At 39.5% G+C, this 20,643-nt stretch overlaps 1 protein-coding gene across 7 annotated transcripts in view; it reads left to right on the forward strand.

The window, feature by feature from the left end:
• Positions 1–1,344: 1,344 nt before the first annotated feature.
• Positions 1,345–20,643, forward strand: part of LOC132907996 (cell adhesion molecule Dscam2-like) — a 162,818-nt gene continuing 143,519 nt past the window's right edge. For 3 of the 7 annotated variants that reach the window (XM_060961492.1, XM_060961495.1, XM_060961494.1), the window contains exon 1: positions 1,347–1,705. In XM_060961492.1, coding sequence (XP_060817475.1) covers positions 1,579–1,705 — 127 coding nt within the window. In that variant the 5' untranslated portion in view covers positions 1,347–1,578. Of the gene's footprint in view, positions 1,706–20,643 lie in introns of all 7 variants that reach the window. The other 4 variants (XM_060961493.1, XM_060961498.1, XM_060961496.1 and 1 more) reach the window with 3 other exon arrangements.

The raw sequence follows: 20,643 nt of genomic DNA on the forward strand, positions 1-20,643 counted from the left end.
AACACGTTCTCGTTTTCGCTTACTCCCGTCATTTCGCTTACGCACTATAGATTCTGTGATTTTTTTAAAAGGCTGGTACCAAACGCTTTCGATGCATATGACATTGTGAAAGAACGCAAGACCGCAGGTTGGTGACCGAAGCAGCCGATCACACGTACGATCGTTATTTAATTTACGCCTATAGCTGCGCCAACGGCGCGTGGGACAATGATCCTCGTCGCTCTTTGACCCTAGGCGAGGTCACTTGTTATCGATAATCGAGCTTATCTTTGCCTCTGACATTTAAAAAGCTGATTTTAAAATCTTGGAAAATAATTTACGCCGTAATATCATATTCTCATCTCGGTTTAATGCGCTTGTGTATCATACTATCAAGCGCATCTATATATATATTACCACCAATTAATTGAATGTTTCACGTGATATTGCATGGCATTTCTTCTTCGTTAGAAAGTTTACAATTTTAAAAAAGAAACACGAATGTAATATCACTTATCGTTCTGTTGTTATTCGAGCATTGCTACTTCTCAATTTCACCCTTGATGTTTTTTCATTACTTGTTACTAGACGATATTTAATCCCCTATGACCTCCCTTAGCGATATTATTTTTCTACTTAATTTTATATCAACACGTGAACGCGACATCGAATAACGATGATCATTACAGCATCCACATATGACACGTGTAACTCATTTTCAGAATGCAAACGCTTCCTCGATAAGCGTTCTAGCGAAAACCTGAATGCAACGGCAGGCGTGGAGTTTCCTACTAGGTAGGGTGGCTAATCGGCGGCATAAGCCGCACTCTATTTAATTTGCGCCCATGACGCTGACGCAAGGTTACGACCGGCTGCTCCGCTCTGGTGGTCCCTTCGCTCTTTGAGGTCTCTGCTCGATGCTGGTTGGTGTCGGGAGTGGATTGGGTAGCGATGGCCATACCGTTGGTGTACGCAGTGGAAATTCTACGGAGCGTGGACTCGTTGGTCCATGCTGGATAGACGGACGATGTTCGGTGTACAAGGGCGCGACGAGGGAGGAGTTGTACCTGGATCACGTTATGGAACGAAGCAGGAGAGCTGGCAGAGGTGGTGGTTCCCTGGTGCGCAGCCTGAGCTGCGGTCGGAGCTTCTCGTAACCCCAGCGCACACCTATACTTGCGAGCACTTACAATTAGGCCTTCACTGGTGTGTATGTGCATAGACTAACTGAGTCGGTAGCTGTGGCCACCTCGACGGAAACAGTGAGAACGCGAGATGTCTGAGTGTGAGTCGAGCGAAGCCGAGGGTGGTCGAGGACAACCGGCTGCGCACGAACCACGAATCACCGCGGGAACCTGTCGCGCGCCACGAAAGTCGAACAGTCTCTCACTGGCGCCCGGCGCGGCGAGTGCTCGAGAGACTGGATTTCGTGTGAAGCACACAGGGTTGTGCGTTCATTATTGAATGGGTAAGGGTTGAACATCGAAAGGAGGCATTTAGAGAAGCGACAACAAGAGGAAGGGCCCACCTCTGCGTGGGGACAGAGTGAACGGTGGTACACATTCCATCCGCAAGCACTTACCCCTTCTTCGAGGCCAGATGACCGCGACACGCGAGGAAGAGAATCGACGCTGTAACAGGATGAGCCGCTATCTGTTCGTCGATTCTGTACGCCACGTGGCATCGATCGTTTTATTTGTTTGGATCGTCGTCGTCCTGATGAACGGTGAGTCATTCTTTTTCACTTTTTCACGCGTGACGTGGTTAATTTGAAGTTTGAACGAATGTCGGGTATAAAATAGAAGTCGTATCGGTCGAGAGGAAATTACGTCGCATAGAGTACAAATGTAGGATACGATTTACTGAGTATATACTTATCGTATATTTTCGACTGTTTGTCGGAGCACATCGTTTTTTATTTTTTCGGTGCCGTAAGACAGATCTTGCTGTGAAAGCAGTAGCGTGACGAACAAGAACGATCGACTAAATAGTCGTAACAGACACCTTCGTTTAGATTCGCTGACTACGCCAAATTCTCTGTGAATTAGCACAATTGCAGGACGAGATGGCTCCTTAGAGATGCTCCAATCGTAGGATCCTTTTTCACGGGAATTTGATCGGCTTCATTGGGAAACTCACTCTGATTGATGGGTTGTTTGCGAGCGCCTTTCTTTTTGCCTTGACTTGATTCGGTTTGCAAGAAGATGATTTCGTTTGAAACTTGGCACCGGACTGTGCCACGTTCGAGTGGTTTAAGTTCGGTTCTCTCGTCTCTATTTCGAACGTTATCGAATCGCCGGGTTAAATACGAATCTAAAGAAAGGGGAAAGTTTTTATAAGACTTCCCGTAGCAGGCAAACGAATCTACCTTCGTTTCCGGGCAAGCAAAACGATGAGGAAAAAGCTAACGAACTTGGCCGGTGAGTCCGTGACTCGAGTTTCAACGAATCTCGGTAACTTTATAGGATCAACCTCGGAGGAATTCGAAGCTAGACTGGCAGCTACCATTTTTACGACTCGTTGATACCGTGTTGTTTGAACAACGGATACGATTATCGCAAACAACGAGAATAATTATGTCGAACATTTTCAGATTTGTTCCGATACGATTCCTTGACTTCCAGTGTAGTGACACATACCAATTTCATGGATTATTTAATTGATCAACCGCCGAAACACGATAAAAATGCGCAATTTCAAGCATTCGATTCTTCCATACATCTGTAGCATTTAAAACTCACTCACTCGTAATAAATAACCAAAATTTTTCATTCTATAATACCTAGTTAACCATATCACTTATTAACCTGTTAGCTAGAGAAGACGAGTTAATTCGTCAATCGTCATTCGAATTTCTAGTTTCTTGAACATAGTTATTTCTTTATTTATAAATCTCATATCTTTACATATGATGTTTCATTCCTGCTACAAATAATTTGTAATGGCTATCATTTGCCAGGGCTATGATTATAAAAATATCTAGTTGAGTCATCCGTTGAATAGGTTGGAAGAATAATTATTTTAAACAGCGGTAAACTCGTTAGGTTGTCCAGAGGCACGATCTGTAGAAAAATGTGGTCGATAAAGTGGTCGTAATATTTGCTTTCGGCGTGTTACACGCGTCGAAACGCACGATTCCTCGTACTGACATAGTTTATCGCGTGCTTCTCTAAAATTTAAACTGCTTCCGTCGCGTCGGCTAGAATCGTTGCCGGATTTATGGGAGGCCAGGTTGCAACTTACGGCACGGACGTTCACCCCCGCAGATCACTTGCACGAAAGACGCTATATGCTTCGTTATGCAAGTTTAATAGCCAATGGATAATGAAATCCTGCTACCGATCGTCTACGAGCTATTCGAGTTACTGTTTTCGTTCGCGTTCGGTTTTTGTTTTCAAACCTCTGATCGTTTTAGTAGATGTCTCAGGTTGTCCACAAATGAAAACTTCTGCTTCATGCGCTACTACAAGTTGTAAAGTATTTCTATGCAATTTGTAGTAATCGTCTTTAAATGAGAATTGAATGAGAAATTGTTTTTTAGTAATATTATTAACTGGTAAATTGTTGGACAGAACTGACCAATTCATGTATAAGAAATAAGATCGCGTCTTTTAGGACTTACTTTATTATTACTTTCCCTGTATGTATACATAACAAATGTATCTTGTATACATAACAAGAGGTGAGTATTGTACTCGCCTCCTAACAGAGGAAACTACGTTCAATCTATCTGTTTACACCACGTTATAATACCACGGAAACGCTATAACATGCAATTTATACGAATCCACGTTATAGATATTACATCGATTTCCACCGTGTATCCGTATGTTGTGCAAGTTTATCTTCGCTAAGCTACAGTATAAACATTCTAAAGTCGAGTTGTAGAAAATTCGAGTCCTAAGAATCAAAAACATTTCGTGACTCGTCAACGTCGATTAGGTACATTTCAGTCGTCCAAAACTGCAAGTTAATTATCATAATAATCGGCCGTAGATAGACTGTGAATAGAGACAGGAACATCGGCGATCTCCTGCCAATGAAATCCATTTCCCTTCTGCCAGGGGCGATAGGATCGCAGGAGGACGTTTGATCGATGGTGTTTGTGGACCGTCTGTCCAAGCGGTGTCGAAATCGACTGGTCGAAATGAGATACGATTCTAAACCCTATACCAGTATCGGTAGCAAATTAATACGTAAAACGTATACAACGAAGTAAGACCGATATAACGTTCAATGGTCATAGAATCACAATGGAAATATAATAGGTGGAACGGAAGATAGTCAAATGGCATTAGTGACCGAACGAGGTTAAATTTGATGGTATAAGAAAATGTGGTAAACCTAAAATATGAAATCTGATCTTCGATAATACATACGTTCGAAAGATACGTGTTTGTATATACTACTGCCCATCAATATTTGGACACTTTAATCAATTTGTAGTAAGAATGCGTGAATTTTATTAAAGTATTTAATGATTCACTAATTAAAAGCAATACTTATTTTTCTACGGTATTTCCAGATTATACATGTAAATTACCGATTGATGTGGCAGTATTGTGTTTCGTTATTATATACTATATTATTTGCTATAAGTATCACGGATTCGGCAAACAATCAGGAGTCTTTCTATCGATTTAAAGTTTATTGGTACTCGCATTAATTCAATACAATTCATACATTAATTCAATTGTGTATGATTGCCGAAATTTACTAATACCATCCAATTTATCAAACTTCATATCGACTGACCACAGTTGCTGAAAGTAGAGCTTGAGTGACTTTTAGTTATTCGATTTAGTTTTCGATTTAGGTTGTCGGCCCTTACTAATCTGAGCCTGAAAATCAGGCGAAGCACGTACGCGTATTACGCGACTGCATCGTCGAAATTAATCTGTCCAGCAGACGGTCGACCCCCGAATGTAAAGTTACCTAACTTCCGGACCTAACTTTTGAATAGCAAGAACCGGGTCACGACTATGACTCGAGAGGATCGCTACTGAATAAGCCGAAACGAGGAAGATCGGGGCAAGGGTAAACGCGATCTACCGACGTCGATATCAAACCCGTTTCTTCGGTTCGACCGACCCATGTTTCGTGTTTTAACATGGAAACGAGCTTGCCTACTCTGTAATTTATCTTGTTATTTGCATTACCGAATCGGGGTCAGCGAAACGTTTGCGGATACGGAAGCAGATACCGCGTACGAGTGAATCCTCTTTTTTTTTCACCGTCAGGACGTTAAACGAACGATTTGTTTGCACGCCGTTTGAAATAATTCAACGATCTAGTAGATGCCTGATTTTATTGTTTGTATAAGATGTTCGGAATTCGGTGCAATATATTAAATAATAAATTAAACGATGCTTCCGGGAACTTTTTTCTAATTTTATTATAACTATTTTACAAGTGATAGATGATAGTAAGGAACTATAGAAAACATATGACTCCTTCATAATGGTGACGATTGCTTAGTCCTGGAGTACTGTGATAGAGTACTGCATTCTGTGTTTACTGGATTACCTCATAGAAAATTACCTTGATTAAATATATGACGTTTTAAAGCAACCATTATATACATATGGGATAGCAGCTTTATTTAAAGAGAGAGATATTTCACAGATATTTCATCACCCTAATATTTTTATCTTAGGCTATTACATACTAATAATTTTCTGTCATGGAAACACTAATAATAAAACTATTTAATTTAGTTAGCCTAAACTTATTCGATGTGGAGATTATCTTAATAAGATCATATCTTTCAATTATTACATACATAAACATTTTATCTGCGTTTCGTTTAATGGTTAGGATACGCGTATATATACAATTGTATATGTATATATAGATATAATGTCATATAGTTATGATATTCTAAAAACTTATCTCTTATCCTACACATGAAAAACTTTTAAGTTTCCCAACATTACTCTTTGCCGTTTCACGCATCGCCAACTACGTTTACGTCGAATCAAGAGTTAAATTCGTCCGAATCGATACACCGCGATGTTCGTTCCAATTTTCCCGGTGTTCATCGCGATCGTTCTCGACGATTTCGCGAGTAGATTTTCATCATTCGGAATTTCATCGGTGCTTATTAAAATACCAATGGATCATATCAGTTTGCACGATTTGCCGTTGCATCGGCGGCGAATCGATCAATTTTCGAAGCCTGAACGGAAAGTTAACACGGTGAAAATTGCCAGGTCAATTTCCTCCTCGGAGGTTTCCACGATGTTAAAATCGAATCGGAAGGGCTTGAATTAATCGCATCGCGTGGCAACTTGGCCGGCTTTATTATCGCGGCTATGAAATTTCGGGCGAAACGTGCCAGTATGCTAATTTGTTCGAAACGGAACTTAAGCAGTGCGGTATCCTGTGATTAACCGGCTAGGATCGTCGATTTCCCTGGAATTTTATTGACCCTCTGACCCTGACATCGTGCAAGCGATTTACCGTCAAAGGCGATTAGAGAGAAGGAAGTTAACAGCAACGTGGCGGATGGGTAATTCTGAAACGGATCGACTATGGGAGCCGCCTAATGTCACTAATGGAGAAGGCGTCGCTATGTCAAGCGTGGAGGAATAATTGTCTTTTGAGAGGATTAATCGTTTACAGGAGCAGGCGTTGATTTTGAGAAACAATTTCACATGGAACAGGCCCATACAACACGCAAAAGAACACGTAAGGTTTTTGTCCGGAACATTTTGCTCTATTAACACTTAGAAACTTATATCCAAGGAAATCATTTGAATTTTGTCATCGGTAAAACTTCATTTTGGTACAATTAGTGAAGTGAAACAAATACGATACGAGTTATTCTTCACGTTGCTTAGATATAACATTGCGATAATATTATATACTATATACTATAATATAATAACTTCAGAATGTTTAATGTTGAACTCTATGACAGGATTAGTTGTTGGTAGTTCTAGTCATAATTAAATAGTTAAAGTACCTACCCTCTTCTATAGGTAGGTTGAATGTCGTGAGGATTAGTGGTAATCAACAGTAGATTTGATCCCCAGTAGCGTCATGGGGACGATCAATGACCGACAATGCCAGAATTAAATTAAACAATCATATTCATAGAGTTTCTAGTATTTTTAATATTACGATAATAATGTAAAATATTAAATCCACTACGAAGCACTCAAATAATTTTATTCTTTTATTACACTACCACTTTTCATGGAATGAGTGTCCTGTATTTATTATTATAAAAGATTCATTATATTTGTTCAAGTCATGAAAATGTATCACGACATAGAGTAAAGTTATAACTCAATTAATTATGAAATTAAGGGGATGGTACTTTTAAAGGTTGAGATACGTGATTAGATTTAAATTCTTAAAATCTTGTCTTATATATAATGTATACATCATTTTTAGCTCGTCATATTGAACTGTTATTTATTCTGTTTTATTCTAAGTATAATCGTACAAAGCAGAAAAGGAAAGTAAAATTATCTAGGTTGAATGCGATAAATTATAGCACTCAGTATGTAGCTGATCACAGATTATTTCTAATCAGAACTGCATTATATAACATGTTACATCGAAGTAAGCGAACCATTTCAACGTTGTGTGCAAGATATTAAAAAATTTGGAAAAAACCCGTTAAAGAATTTTGTAAGTTATCTAAGATTCACCGCAATTTTCAGTCATGACCAAGGAGTCAATCGAGACAGACCCGACAAAGAGATCCGTGTCTCATCCTGGAAAAGTATCGATTGTCATTTTGACGTGTCAAGACGCTTGTACATTCGAAACGAGAAAGAATATTAGACACAGTGCGAGAAAGAGAGAGAGAGAGAGAGAGAGAGAGAAGATTGAAGAAAGAGAGTGGACACTTAGCATTTATATTCTTCTTTGAACGGCTGCTGAAATGGAGCAACCGCTCCATTTCTCTCAGATTCCTTTGAGAAGCTCTCCTTATCGTTCTCAGCTTCGAAGGATCTCGAGGCGCCTTTTCCGATTTCAATTCAAGTGCGTTCGAACACCGAACGTCGCTTTCATCGTTATTGGATTAAAGGATTAACTCTTGGATGTACGAGGAATTATAAAGTCGTGCGAATGCCTTTGAAAGTCGATAGTTCGATATATTTCACGACGCGATGGATAAATTCTTGGTCCTTTTAATCCATCGACGAAAGATGCAACGAAACTTATCTTATTTTACGTTGCTTAACAAATTTAAATCTTTTGCTATCTTCGCGATGCGTCTGCAATCTTTTCCCCTGTGTCTTATATTTTTCGTCTTAAATCGAATAAATACATATATATATATTTAATTATTCTTTCATTTTCTGAAGAAAGGAGAAAAGAGAGGCAAACAAAGATTGTCACGAGTAATTCGCCGTGTGAAATACGTTACCACGGATTACGATCATTGGAGGGTACGCGTTATCGGCGACGATAGAAGTTAATTGATGAAACGTTGCGGTGGAACAACGGGAATCGTTGATTTCACGGAAGTCGTTCGCACGACCCGTCACTCGTGAACTTTAATTTCCTGTCTAACGCGAGCTGAATACATTAGATATCTAATTCAACAGGAATCTGGTCGTTTCTATCCAACGATCTGAATCTGGGACCCGGAAATATTTGTACGGTGAACGTCATACGATATCTTACGGAACAACGTTTCGTTACCCACGGGGGAAAAATCGGGTACGACTATCGACTAAAGAAGAACAAATAAAAAACTCGTTCCGTTGCGAAACATTTGTACACCGGAAATATTTAGCGCATAAAACGATGTTTTTATAAGTTCACGAGTATTTCGATGTGATTTCATGAAACATATCAAATGTTTGGACAATGTATATCTACGGTGAAAACGATTGTTATTCGAACCATCGAGCAAACAATATCGAAATGACGCAATTATAACCGATACATTTCATTGCCGTTTATATACATTGCTGCCCACGTATTGGCCCGTCCACTTTTCTCTCCCGTTTTTCCACGTATCGTTTCGATAGGAAAGCAATTAGTTTAATTTTAATTAAAACGATGAAACGCGGCAAACAACGAGGGAACATAACGGAGGATGCAACAATGTATCGAACGTTACCTATATGTTGTGGCGAGTATAGTCGACGTAGCGTGTCAAATTGCCCGACCAAGATCGCGCGTGCGTGTTTTCTATGCATGAATTTAACGATACATTACGGCGCGTGTTTTTCGTGATACGACGATCGTGCCCTGTTGGGACGATCGTTTTATCAATGCCGGTGAGTAAGCAAGGTTAACTCGCCGCAAATCGATGAAATTTATTCGACCACCAACGTTGCGCGCACCAACCGACAATCCGTTTAATAAAACCGATTTAGCTCGGCCAGAATTGAAGGAAGAAAATCGGTAGTGAAGCGCAGCACCGACCTTTTTGTCGAATTTTACCGCGACGAAAGTTCGCGCATCGGGAACCAGCATGCAAATTAAACAGCCATCTAATCGAATCCCGCTCCTGGTGCACGGTTAGCCGCTTTTTCGAAGGAATCTTTCATTCCGGACCGCTGACACGAATTATAAGCGGAACGTGCGCGTTTCGCTATAGTGGTTCGCGAATTTATCCGCGTCATGGTGTCTTTACGATTCGCAGATTATTTTTTATCCCCGTGTCTCGTTGTTGTTTTGTTTTTAATTTAACTTTATTGTGTTGAATTTTTGACGTTTTAACAAATTTTCGAGAAAGTAAAAAATCGTGCGATCGGACACAGTACCGATAGTAATGGATATGGAATTAAAAAATATTTTATATAACACATACAATATATACATGAAAGTTTTCTATGGTATGTAACCGAATACTTTGTTGGGACATTTTATATCGTGACTGTCCTACTAAGGAATGCAGATTGAAAATAAAATTCTCGGAAGCATGGAATAAGGAAGTACCTTTCACTAGAAATATTGGGTATTTATTTTTTGAGAATAGAGAAATCGATTATTCAACTGAAATCTTTATTAACTAATTCGCCTATATAATTTCATCGCTGAATTTTTAATTTTGCTATTAAAATATTATTTTAATGCCCCTACAGCTACATGCGCAGTATTGTAGTATATTTTATCGTCTGAAATTTTTATAAGAATGGGAATGAATTTATCTGAAAAAGAACGTAACAATCGATTTTATTACTAATTTTATCATCTGATACTTATACAAAATGAAACGCCAAGTTGTAGAATTTATTCGTCAAATTTTCAACAGTTTTCGGCAGAAAGATTTTAGCATGCACTAGAAGATATTTTAGCAGGTAAAGTCGCCAAAATTCTCATTTGGAGCTGGTTGTTCGTTTTCTACGAAGATAAAGTTAGTTCCTAAACCAACTGAAAATAGTATTTTTTATTCATATTTTTGCGTTATATAGGTATGACAGGTCTATCATATAATTCCATAGCATATATTTTTCGATTCATACAAGGGAATTCTGCAATTAATCGAATACTGCTTTTTATGGAACATGGTCTTCATGAATAGCCTTATCGATGAATACAACATTCTCTCTCTCTCTCTCTTTCTCTCTCTTCTTCCATTATTTTTCCCTTCCTCTTTTAACACAGCCCTATTAACGCAGTCAACATGATCAGTCAATGTTTCACAGAAATTTTTCACTTTTACAATAATACATTCTTGGAAATTTGAATGATATTTTTATACAATATGTATCAACATTCGTATTTTTCTCTTTGCATTATACATATATTTATTTTTGCATATAACTTGCATTTCAATTTCCATGCTACAAGCTTTTTACTTTGCTCGTCGGTAGTTATACTGTTATGTACTCTCATTGGTATTGTAAGTAACATGAAATTTGTAACGTTACGAAATTGCTGTGGTAGCACTTAACGGATCAAGCAGGATGAAGTGTAGCGACATCGTGAAAATACTATCAATCACAGGAGAATGGAAGCTCCTGGAAAAGTTGTTGGAAACGAGAAGTAGATAAGCTGTACTTATGTCAGACGTAGAGTCACGCAGTAGATAAAGTCGACTCGAGTCGGCCGACCGTCAGACTAATAATGACCTCGACTACTTTGCTTTACGGGTTTGAACGTCGAGTATTACGCATATTAATGTTAAAGCGAGCATTAAGGATGGGACGTTGAACTCGGTCGTTAACGGAATGTTGGATGAGTAACGTATGGTCGAGTAGGTCACGCAAATGAGGCGACGTTTAATCATACGTGTCTCACCTTTTATCGAGTTACCGTAACTTCAAACTCTCTGCTGACGTTTGTGTTTAATACACCTTAATGCCTTCTCTCTAGTATTCCATTGCTAATGCTTTTCGATCCTTATAAGCTCGATTGAAATTCGCATAAAGCTATGTTCCTTGACCAACTACAGAATTACAAAAGTAATTTCACGATAGAGTAAAGCAGGGTTATTTGAGACAAAGTATGGAGCTTGCATTTCAATTTACCACATTCGGTTATGAACAATTTTTAAGCGATCTGCATTCGAAAATGGACTATGTATTTAACTTGTTATTAGTAGCGTGATAAACAGTGAATTACATATAGTGTACATTGACTAGGCCGATAACTATAGTTTTCTAAGAAGTAGATCTTCTATTCATCGAAAGGACAGAATTAAATCTTAATGATAATTATATTTTAACGTTAATTGTCCCAGTTGTAATTATTATAACTCAATAGCGTGTGTATACCTTATTGTAATATACATGGAAGTTATTTTGTTGTTTATTTTATTCGTTCTTACATAATACGTCCGTGCTGATTCAAATATCTAATCCTATCATAGAGTTATATGAATAATTTGACAGTTTCTAATATATTTTCTGGCTGGACCTAAAGCACACGATATTGTCTCCTTATTTCGTTATCGTATCAAAGATTAATCGATACGTCTCATAATATACAAGTTCGATTATCCTGTGTAGAATTTCAGAATTAATTTGAAGCTATCGAAGGTAAGGTGGCTCAAATAATCCTGCCTTGTTATGATCGGCGCAATACGTGGTTCGATTAGAAATTAAACGTTGGTCAGATATTTTAAGGCAATTGAGTTTCCCGACATCGCGTATCGGAAGGTCCGTCACTCTTAAATTTTTGTACCGTACGACGCGCCGCCGCCCGTCGGCCGCGAGTCTCGTCTAAAATTTGAATATTCATTATCGGTCCCGTATCCGGCGTATTCCGTACAGGCAAAATGGAAAAGTGCGATAGAAGGCGGATGCGGAGGGAAAATAAAAAGCGGGCCGATAACCGACCTGGAATATAGAAGGTGCGGCAGGAAACAATAAAAAGGAAACGCGAGCACGAAGAAACAGATGGATACATTAATCAATATGGGATAGCCGATAACAAAAAGGAAAGGTAATCCGGCGTGATGAAAATTCAATATCGGCGGACCGTAGGCAGAACTACCCTGGCTACGTGAAAAAAAAGCAACGAAGCATCGGGAGGTGGAAATAAAGTGGCGAAGAAATAACTCGCCGCCACGCTTGAATCGATGAAAAGGTCGAAATATAAGAATTCGATATTTTCCATAGCGTGAACGGCCACACAAGGGGCGCAGCTGGATGCGTTTATTTTATATTCACGGAGCCAACGAAACCGAGTAAAAGTCATATTCTCTCCGAACGAAATGTATTTACAACGAGATTTTTATGCACGAGGATTTCTGGTACGTCGATCGACGATTGCGTGCGATACAGGCCGAGTGTAAACAAGCTGACATGCAACGCCGAGTTGCTTTTCTGTTGTTGGTGTTGCAAAAGCTGTTATACGGCGTCAGCAAGTGCCATTTATGGACTTCTGTTTTCCGTCAGACAGAAACAGCCTCAGCTGGAATGCTCGTCGTCAGTATGCGCTATGTGTCCCGGTACGACGAAACCACACGGTAATCGTGTTTTACGAGCTACTATAAATCAAGGAATTGAATGAAGCCGGGTTGCGTGTTAGTCAGAAATTGTCACATTTACTCCCCATTCTGTGAAAAAATTTATCTATGCCAAACGTATGTATCTAGACACGTTATCGTTTATAAGTATGTGAACAATGGTCAACTTGTAATAATGTGTGAATTTTACTAAAGTGAATTTTACCGTATTTGCTGTCTTTTTATATAACAAAATTTACATTACGTATTGAAAAACATGTTAATAATATATTTCGTTATCTACTGTATATGTATACTACTTGAACTGGTATTAATACCAAATACCTTCCTATCAGCCTACTTTATAAAATAATAAGTAATAAATGTTGCTTCTAATTATAAATTCATTATTAATTTTCACACTTTGATAAAATTCGCATATCGTTACTATAAATAGTGCAGAGTACCTAGATGCATATGAGCGTTAGTGTAAATATCGAGTATACTTTCTAGTAAAATACTTGAATCATTATGAAGTTTTAAGATCATTTTCGATCTATCTCATAATTAAGACTTAAATAAGTCTTAAGGAATCTGAGGACACAAAGAATTTCTCGGATAACAAAGTAGTTCTATAACGTTTGACAATCTGAGATGTGAGCTTTATTATCGCCTACTGACTTTCAAAAAACAATTTAGTCGAGCTATAATATATCATTATACTTACATATATCTAAAATCACTACGATTTGATCTATCTGTAATTTTGTAACTAAAGCATCTACGTTTCATAAAGAATAAGCAGGTATCCGCATACTATGAGCAGATAGTTTCAATTAGCACATGTTCCGTTGTCCTTCATTTTATTTCTATTCTTAATCGACAATTTTTTGGTACTACATTTACATGGCTATTCCTTTTAGCTCGTTTATCTCGTGCAGGTCGCTTGCGGGCAGACAGTATGGTTTATAGGTCTCTGTTTCCGTGGTCGATAAGGGAAAAGCTCACGATTCTCGCCAAGAAACGGAACAGTTAGGTCGGCGTTAATCATTCAAAATATCACGTGTTGTGAACCACCGGTGTCTTAGCGGTTGAGAGTCGGCTCGGTAGTTCACATCAGACCTTCGAGATAATTCAGACGGTATATCTCACGAAATAATAACGCCTCGTCGGAGCTGTTACGCGTGTAGGTCTTAATTCGTACGCGTAACCGGAAATACACGGCAATTTTCCAAGCGCCGGGCGGAACAGGCGGGCGTACATAACGACGAATCGCACTTTTTTCTATGCGGACGAGAGGCTTTTTTGTCGGCGCATAATCCTGTAATTTGTTCATTAAACAAAAGCCAGGCGAGCTGCAGAAAATACGGCAACCTGGTGAAACTTGTACGAGCTCCGGGGGCAATCTCGTCATTACAGCAGCGTTGTCAAAATCTATGGCAGTGGGAGAGAGAGAAAATATCGCTGGCGGTTGCTCGTTTCGCGGTTGGTGCATTAAAATTCAACGACAGCTAGCGGTGCTGCCTCGATCGTCTCGGAAACGTATCGGAATGTTTCGCTTGCGGTCGAATAAATTTTTCTCGTTCCTCCTCCCCTTTTTCTCTCCCTTTGTCCCCTCTTCTATCTTCCTCCTGGCCAGAGAACAACAACCAATGAAACGCCTCCACTTCCTCGATCCCCCGCGATCCGCGTACCTCGTTAAAAGCCGAGAACCGGTGTCGCTCGCAGGCTCCTAGCGTTTTCTGGCGGGCGCACGTTGGATATCCGTTGTCTGGATGCACAGCCATGGCGTTGCAACGGAACCGTGTAATAACCACGTACACGAGCCACGATATACCATCGCTGAACGAGGATGGATAGATCTAGATAGTGTCGAGGGGAAGAGAAATCCACTGTGTGTATCTGTATAGCATTCGAAGTATACATAGCGTGTGGTTATTGGTGTAGCTTCGTGCATATAGCTTGCAGTGGTGAGTCTGGTCGAGAGAGCGGCAGGGGCTGAAGAATAGGATAAACATGGATAGACGAAGACAAAGAGACGAATCAAGATACACAGAGGACGAAAACAGAGCGGTGGTTGAGAAGAAGATGTTAGAGAAGGAAGGGCGGTAGAATAGGAAAATTTACCGGAGAATCGACAGAGGTAGTGGAAGAGTTGCCGGATTGTATGCGTTAAGTACAGCTATGAAACTTTCTCTAATCCTCTTTCTCTTCTCTCTGTTACTCCTTCGGAGGTCGGCTTATCCTTATCGAGGAAAGGGTAACATGGCACATAAATCAAAGTGTTTATTCAGCAACCGGGCCGAGGGAGATGATGGAAACAGTACAAGCTCACGACTAATAATGAGTACCACCGACGCACGCTTCCTTCTCACTCGTTCAGGAGCCATCCATTCAGGCAAACTAGCCACCCTTCCACCTTTCCGGGTCCATTCACCGAAGTCGATGTAGAACGGACGGTTGGCCACATCCTTCTTCATGGTCAGATACGTCGTTTTTCTTTGAAGCTTCTGCTAGCACCGGCTCGAATTAAATGCGAAGGGTTCGCACTGTTCAGACTCTGGCCATCGCGATGAAACACGTTGAACGGTGGATCGGTGCACTGGTATTCAATTTCCATCTATAACAATTCGATCTACGATTTTTCCATAGTTAATATTTGTTTCTCTGCCTGTTGTGAAGCCCACCATCCGGGGCGCTTGTTTTCAAAAGACGTAGTGCCGTAGACGTTTGAGCCGTTCGGAAGTCATATTGATTAATTCCACAAATTGAAAAATATGGAAAAATGATGACGTTATAGAGACTGTTTTTTAAAGTATATTATAGAATCTTCCATTATTGAACTTATGAAAGTAAAACAATGTTTCTTGAAAATTGAATATTAATCGCCTACTTATGCAGTAGACTTAGGAAATTAATAAAAAGAGATGTTGATTAGTTTCGCCTCTGAGTGCTTCGTGTAACGCCCACGATTCGATCGATGATTTGTCTATATCTAACATTGCTTCCTCCACGTGTTCAAAAGCCGGTCACTACAAAGTGAAGCTTGTTCTCGATCGATGTGTTAGTGTTTTAACGTCTACGATTCGATGTACAATTTGCTCGTAGCTAACATTCTTTCTTGTACCTCTTCAAAACCCGTCTGCCACGACGAAGCTTGTTCTCGATCAGTGTGCTGTTGTTTAACGTTTACGGTTCGATCCACGATTTGTCCATAGCTAACATTGCTTTCTCCACCTGTCTAGACAACGATTCTCCGCTTGACACGAGCGCTCGTTTCGGATTCTATTCGTGCTCTGATTGCGCGTCGCCATGGCGATGAGTTCTTTTCTTCACCGACGACAGCATAACTCGACAACCGTTTGCTTTCGTGGAGGTGTAATTAAAAAGGTCGTTGGATGCAAGATGATGGTTCTTCATTGAGAGTTTACAAATTTTGAAATACAAATTCATTTAGCGACGGACTCTCAGCTTCTCAGGCGTCTATTTCCAAGGGAGGTATCGTTCTACAAATCGCTACTTGTTATATCTTTCCGATTCGAAAGTAGGGGAAAAGTGTTTAGGAGTTATCGGTTTTTTTAGTGTAATTTAAGTTCATTCAAAGATACATCATGTCAGACATGGTCATGTTTGGTATTATTTTCATAAGAAGAGGCTCAATAATTTCATTAAAATAGTCCGGTTAATAGCAAATAATTATGTTAAAAAATATAAAAAGTGTATTTCTTACGTGTTTATGATTCATTAGTAACTAACATATCGTTGATATCAAGGTAGAAATAATACAGATGCACGTTAATTTTTGTTCAGTACACGTCACTCGTTTTTAATAAAATATTCATCGTGCTGTACAATTATTTTAATAGATTTTATTTTAATAATTTTATTTTTTTAATTATTTAAAGTAGAAAGACTACTTCATTAAACCATGAATATGTGAGATCTTGAGAAAAGTTTTTTTTTCTAAATCGTTTAATCGACTTCTTGGTTTTTGTTCTTTAATTAATGAAGATAACTGTTTGTCTACAACGCGAGGTGATAACGTGTCTTTTCGGCGATGAATACCGTACTGCAAAACATGCCTCGTTAATGTCACACAGCACTTGAATCATAGTATTTATCTTTTGTCATGTTATCCTTTGATATCAATGCACGAAACAATTTGAACATCGCACGAGGACAAGAATGGATCGTACCGTTTAAAGAGCTCAAAGAAAATCTCGCGTCTCGGCAACAACAAGTAACCGTGTGCTTTGAAACATCGCGGTCGTCTTTATCCCGCCACGAGCAAATACTTTGGGCGACGTAAAATCCATAATAAGCTCGACATAGAGAATTCCAACGCGAAAATCGATGCCTCTTAACGAGCGCTAGCCCTGTGTACATACATATATATGTGGGTGTATATCGTTTCCTTGAAACAGTGTTAAATTGATACGCCGCAAAGTGGCTGTATCTACCTTCTCTAACGGGGGTTTTACGAACAAAGTTTAAGCTCCGCGGCGAATGCGAGGGAACGATGAGTGCGCGCCCGTTGTTTGTCGAATAGACTTCCGGCATTGACGAGCATTAAACAAGTTTCTTGGCGTTGGAGCAAAGAGAGAATATAGAGAGGAAGAGAGCGCGGCGCAACTTTCACAGAGGACAGAAGTGAATTGGGGATGGGAAAGGTGGGAAGAGACGTCGTCCTGTGTTATTGGAACGAAAGATTACCGGGCACGGGGTGTTTAATTACCGTAGTCGGTTAATACTGAGCACAACTACCGCAGACTGAATCGACCGAGCGTCCATTGAACCACTCGGTAATCCTTGGGGCCACAATGGATCTACGACATGGAATGCAGTAAACCATCGTCTACGTGGCTCGATCTATCGCCCCTTCTCGAATGGGTGGGCACAACACGCTTTTCGAGATGCCGTTTCCACGTATTCACGATGCCTGACATGCTGTTTTCTGTATAGTCGAAAGATACAATTTTGAAAGGAAAGATAGAAGAGAAAGCAGGGCCTGCAGATACCAGTGTTTCTATCGAATCGATATCTCGTGTTTTTCTCGCGCTCTTTTGTACATTATGCAGCCTATGAAAATATTTAAATACTTACTATAGGAAACTTTTGTGGATATGTTGCATGTGTTATATAAAACATTGTGAAATTTTATTAACATAGATCATTACACGTTGGAGAAATATGGAACTAATCCGAAAATGTATGTAGATGTTACAAAATATTTATTGTAAACATATATTTAGTAACAAATTGGTATATAGTATGAATTTCCATCTTAAATATATGTATAATGAATGTTAAAAATCATTGCACTTAATATTGAACCGTATTAATATAATGGATAAATGTAGGTAATATATATACACGGTATATATTATATTAAAAAGATGTTTCTATAAGTGTTCGAATACTTTCGTGAAATATTTTATAAACGTGCTTTGATACGCGCGCGACGCGATTGAAATCTTAGAGATTGGAAAGTAAAAGAAATACTGAGACAGGATATTGCGACTGGCGTTTTCGCTTCACGCGATGTCGCTGATAATTGCGCACGAGAAAAATTGTTGTTTATCGAACAATATCGAATGTTGTGAATGGAACTTTTTTCGATTCAGCTTTTGTTCGGTCCACCGTTCTTTCTTTTTTTTTTTTTTTTCGTCTATATTCGTCCAATCAGTGAAACTGGTGCTTTTATCGATGCGAAAGCCATATGTATATCTGTCGAATTTATTTTATTTTAAAAGTAATTACATTAATTATCGAAAAAACGTGAATGTTATTCGTCCGCGTCGGTAGCTCTTACAGTAAAGGTAATTGTATTACTTGAAATGGATTGAATTGATACCGCATTTATAATGCTGATCGCGTTCGTCGATATAGGTTATTGCTATCGCATTAATTAGTAAATTAACGACGGCTGTATAGAAGCAACGAGAATAAAGTCCCGTTTCAAGAATATCGTCGTGCGTTTAAGTCGCCGTTAATGAGCTGTTTACACAAAGTGTAAAAAAAAAAAACAGGAAAAAAACGTTATATTATGCTTCCACTTTGTTTTCGCCGCTTAGTCCCTGCTTTGCAACAATTAGACAATGCTCTGTCGTAAATGTGTTCTTTGTCGCTTTTATTTCGCAATCTCCTATAACAATCTGATCTTCTAAAGCTTCATAGTCTGGTACCATTATACTTAGTGAGAACGTTGAATTTTTAGGATTTCCACTCTTTCCCTACTTTTTACTCGCATCAGTTGAGTGCAGACAACTACCACAAACATCAAGCTCCTGTTTGCTCGTACTCATTTGCTTGTACTCGTTGTTGGTACGATTACTCGTGGAAATGCGATTTTCTCCCGTGCACAGATCGAAACCACGGCGAACGAAGTCTTGTTAAGAGGGGAAAAAATAACGCGTATGATAACTCGAAGCCGGATAATGAGAGGCTGGGAGATCCGAGCCCGCGCTCATTTACTTCTTGATCAGAGAGAGCTACCCCGCCGTCCTTTCCTTTGCGTTCCTTCCAGTTCATCCGGTTCTTCCTATTCACTGGCGTCGGCCATTCCATGGTCCGGCCATTACGACGGGGATGCACGATGTAAAACGTGACCAAGCGCGCGTCGTTGGAAACGTCTTTTCAAATGTTTCCAAGTAGCGCGTCGGTTCCTTAAATTCGCGGTTAATGGCTCGGCGGCGCAACACCCCGTGAAAGCTTAAGGGGAAAAAAGCGCCAGTACGCGTTGCCACCCCCACACTATGAGTATAATCTTGTTTCAAGATTTTAAGACGTCCCCGCTACTTGGGACATTATTATGCGGAGTTTGAGCGTAGGGGTAGAAGAAAAAGGAACAGGGTTGAATTTCATCGACGTCTGTCTTTTAGAAATTTGCATACATTTCCTTACTTCCTTCCATGTTGAGTCCACGCCTCTTTTAAAGCGTTTCAAAATAATAGAACGAAGAGGGCACAGTTTGAAAACGCTACATTATCGTAAAATTGTTTCACGGTAAATGGCGAGCTTTTGTTAGCTTAGCAATTTGCTATTACAGGTTGGTTTGAATTGTACAGTTTGAAACAACACGGATCGTTAACCCTTAGACGAAAAGTTTGTTAATGCTGTAAAAGTTTGTTAATATTTTTAGTTAGTTACTATACAAATTTTTCAAACAGTTTCCTAATTAATAGCAAGAAAAGTAAAATTGTTACATGTGATCTTAATTCCCATGGTTACGGGTTACACATTTTCAAGTTCGTGTATTTGCCATTCGTTCTACAATAGCTTTCATTTTATGTATTTTCTGTTTTAATGTTCAAGTACGAGGATGGTCGGTGGCCTAGATATTTCGCTCGACCTCGGTTTTCGAAGTTCGCGGTTATATTTTTAAACGGCCGTTTAATAAGGAAAATAGCGGCCACGTCTGCGTTTTCCCGATCTGGCCTTTCTCTCAGCGAGTTAGCCACTCGACTGCAATGGAGCTGCATAAAACCCGCGGCCTCCGGAACCCATCGTCGGTCCATCTATTGGTTTCTTTTACTTTAAACGTGCCTCGGCAAATATCAGCAGTTCGAATCGAGCCGGGAGTGCAGGATTTTCCACCGTTAATTCCATAATGGCCAGCCTGGAGTTCTAATAATCTCCTTTCTCTTACAATAATCCGATCCTTCCTGAAAAGGTGGCCTGCTGCTCGGAATTCATTTATCGGCTACGGCGATTTGAAGATTCGACAGCAAGAGCTTCATGCTCGGCCTGATTTAATCCTTTCGAGGTCGCGGTGTATCTGACAAATATTTCTAAAT

Source organism: Bombus pascuorum, chromosome 6, assembly GCF_905332965.1.
Source record: "Bombus pascuorum chromosome 6, iyBomPasc1.1, whole genome shotgun sequence".
Lineage (NCBI taxonomy): Eukaryota > Metazoa > Arthropoda > Insecta > Hymenoptera > Apidae > Bombus > Bombus pascuorum.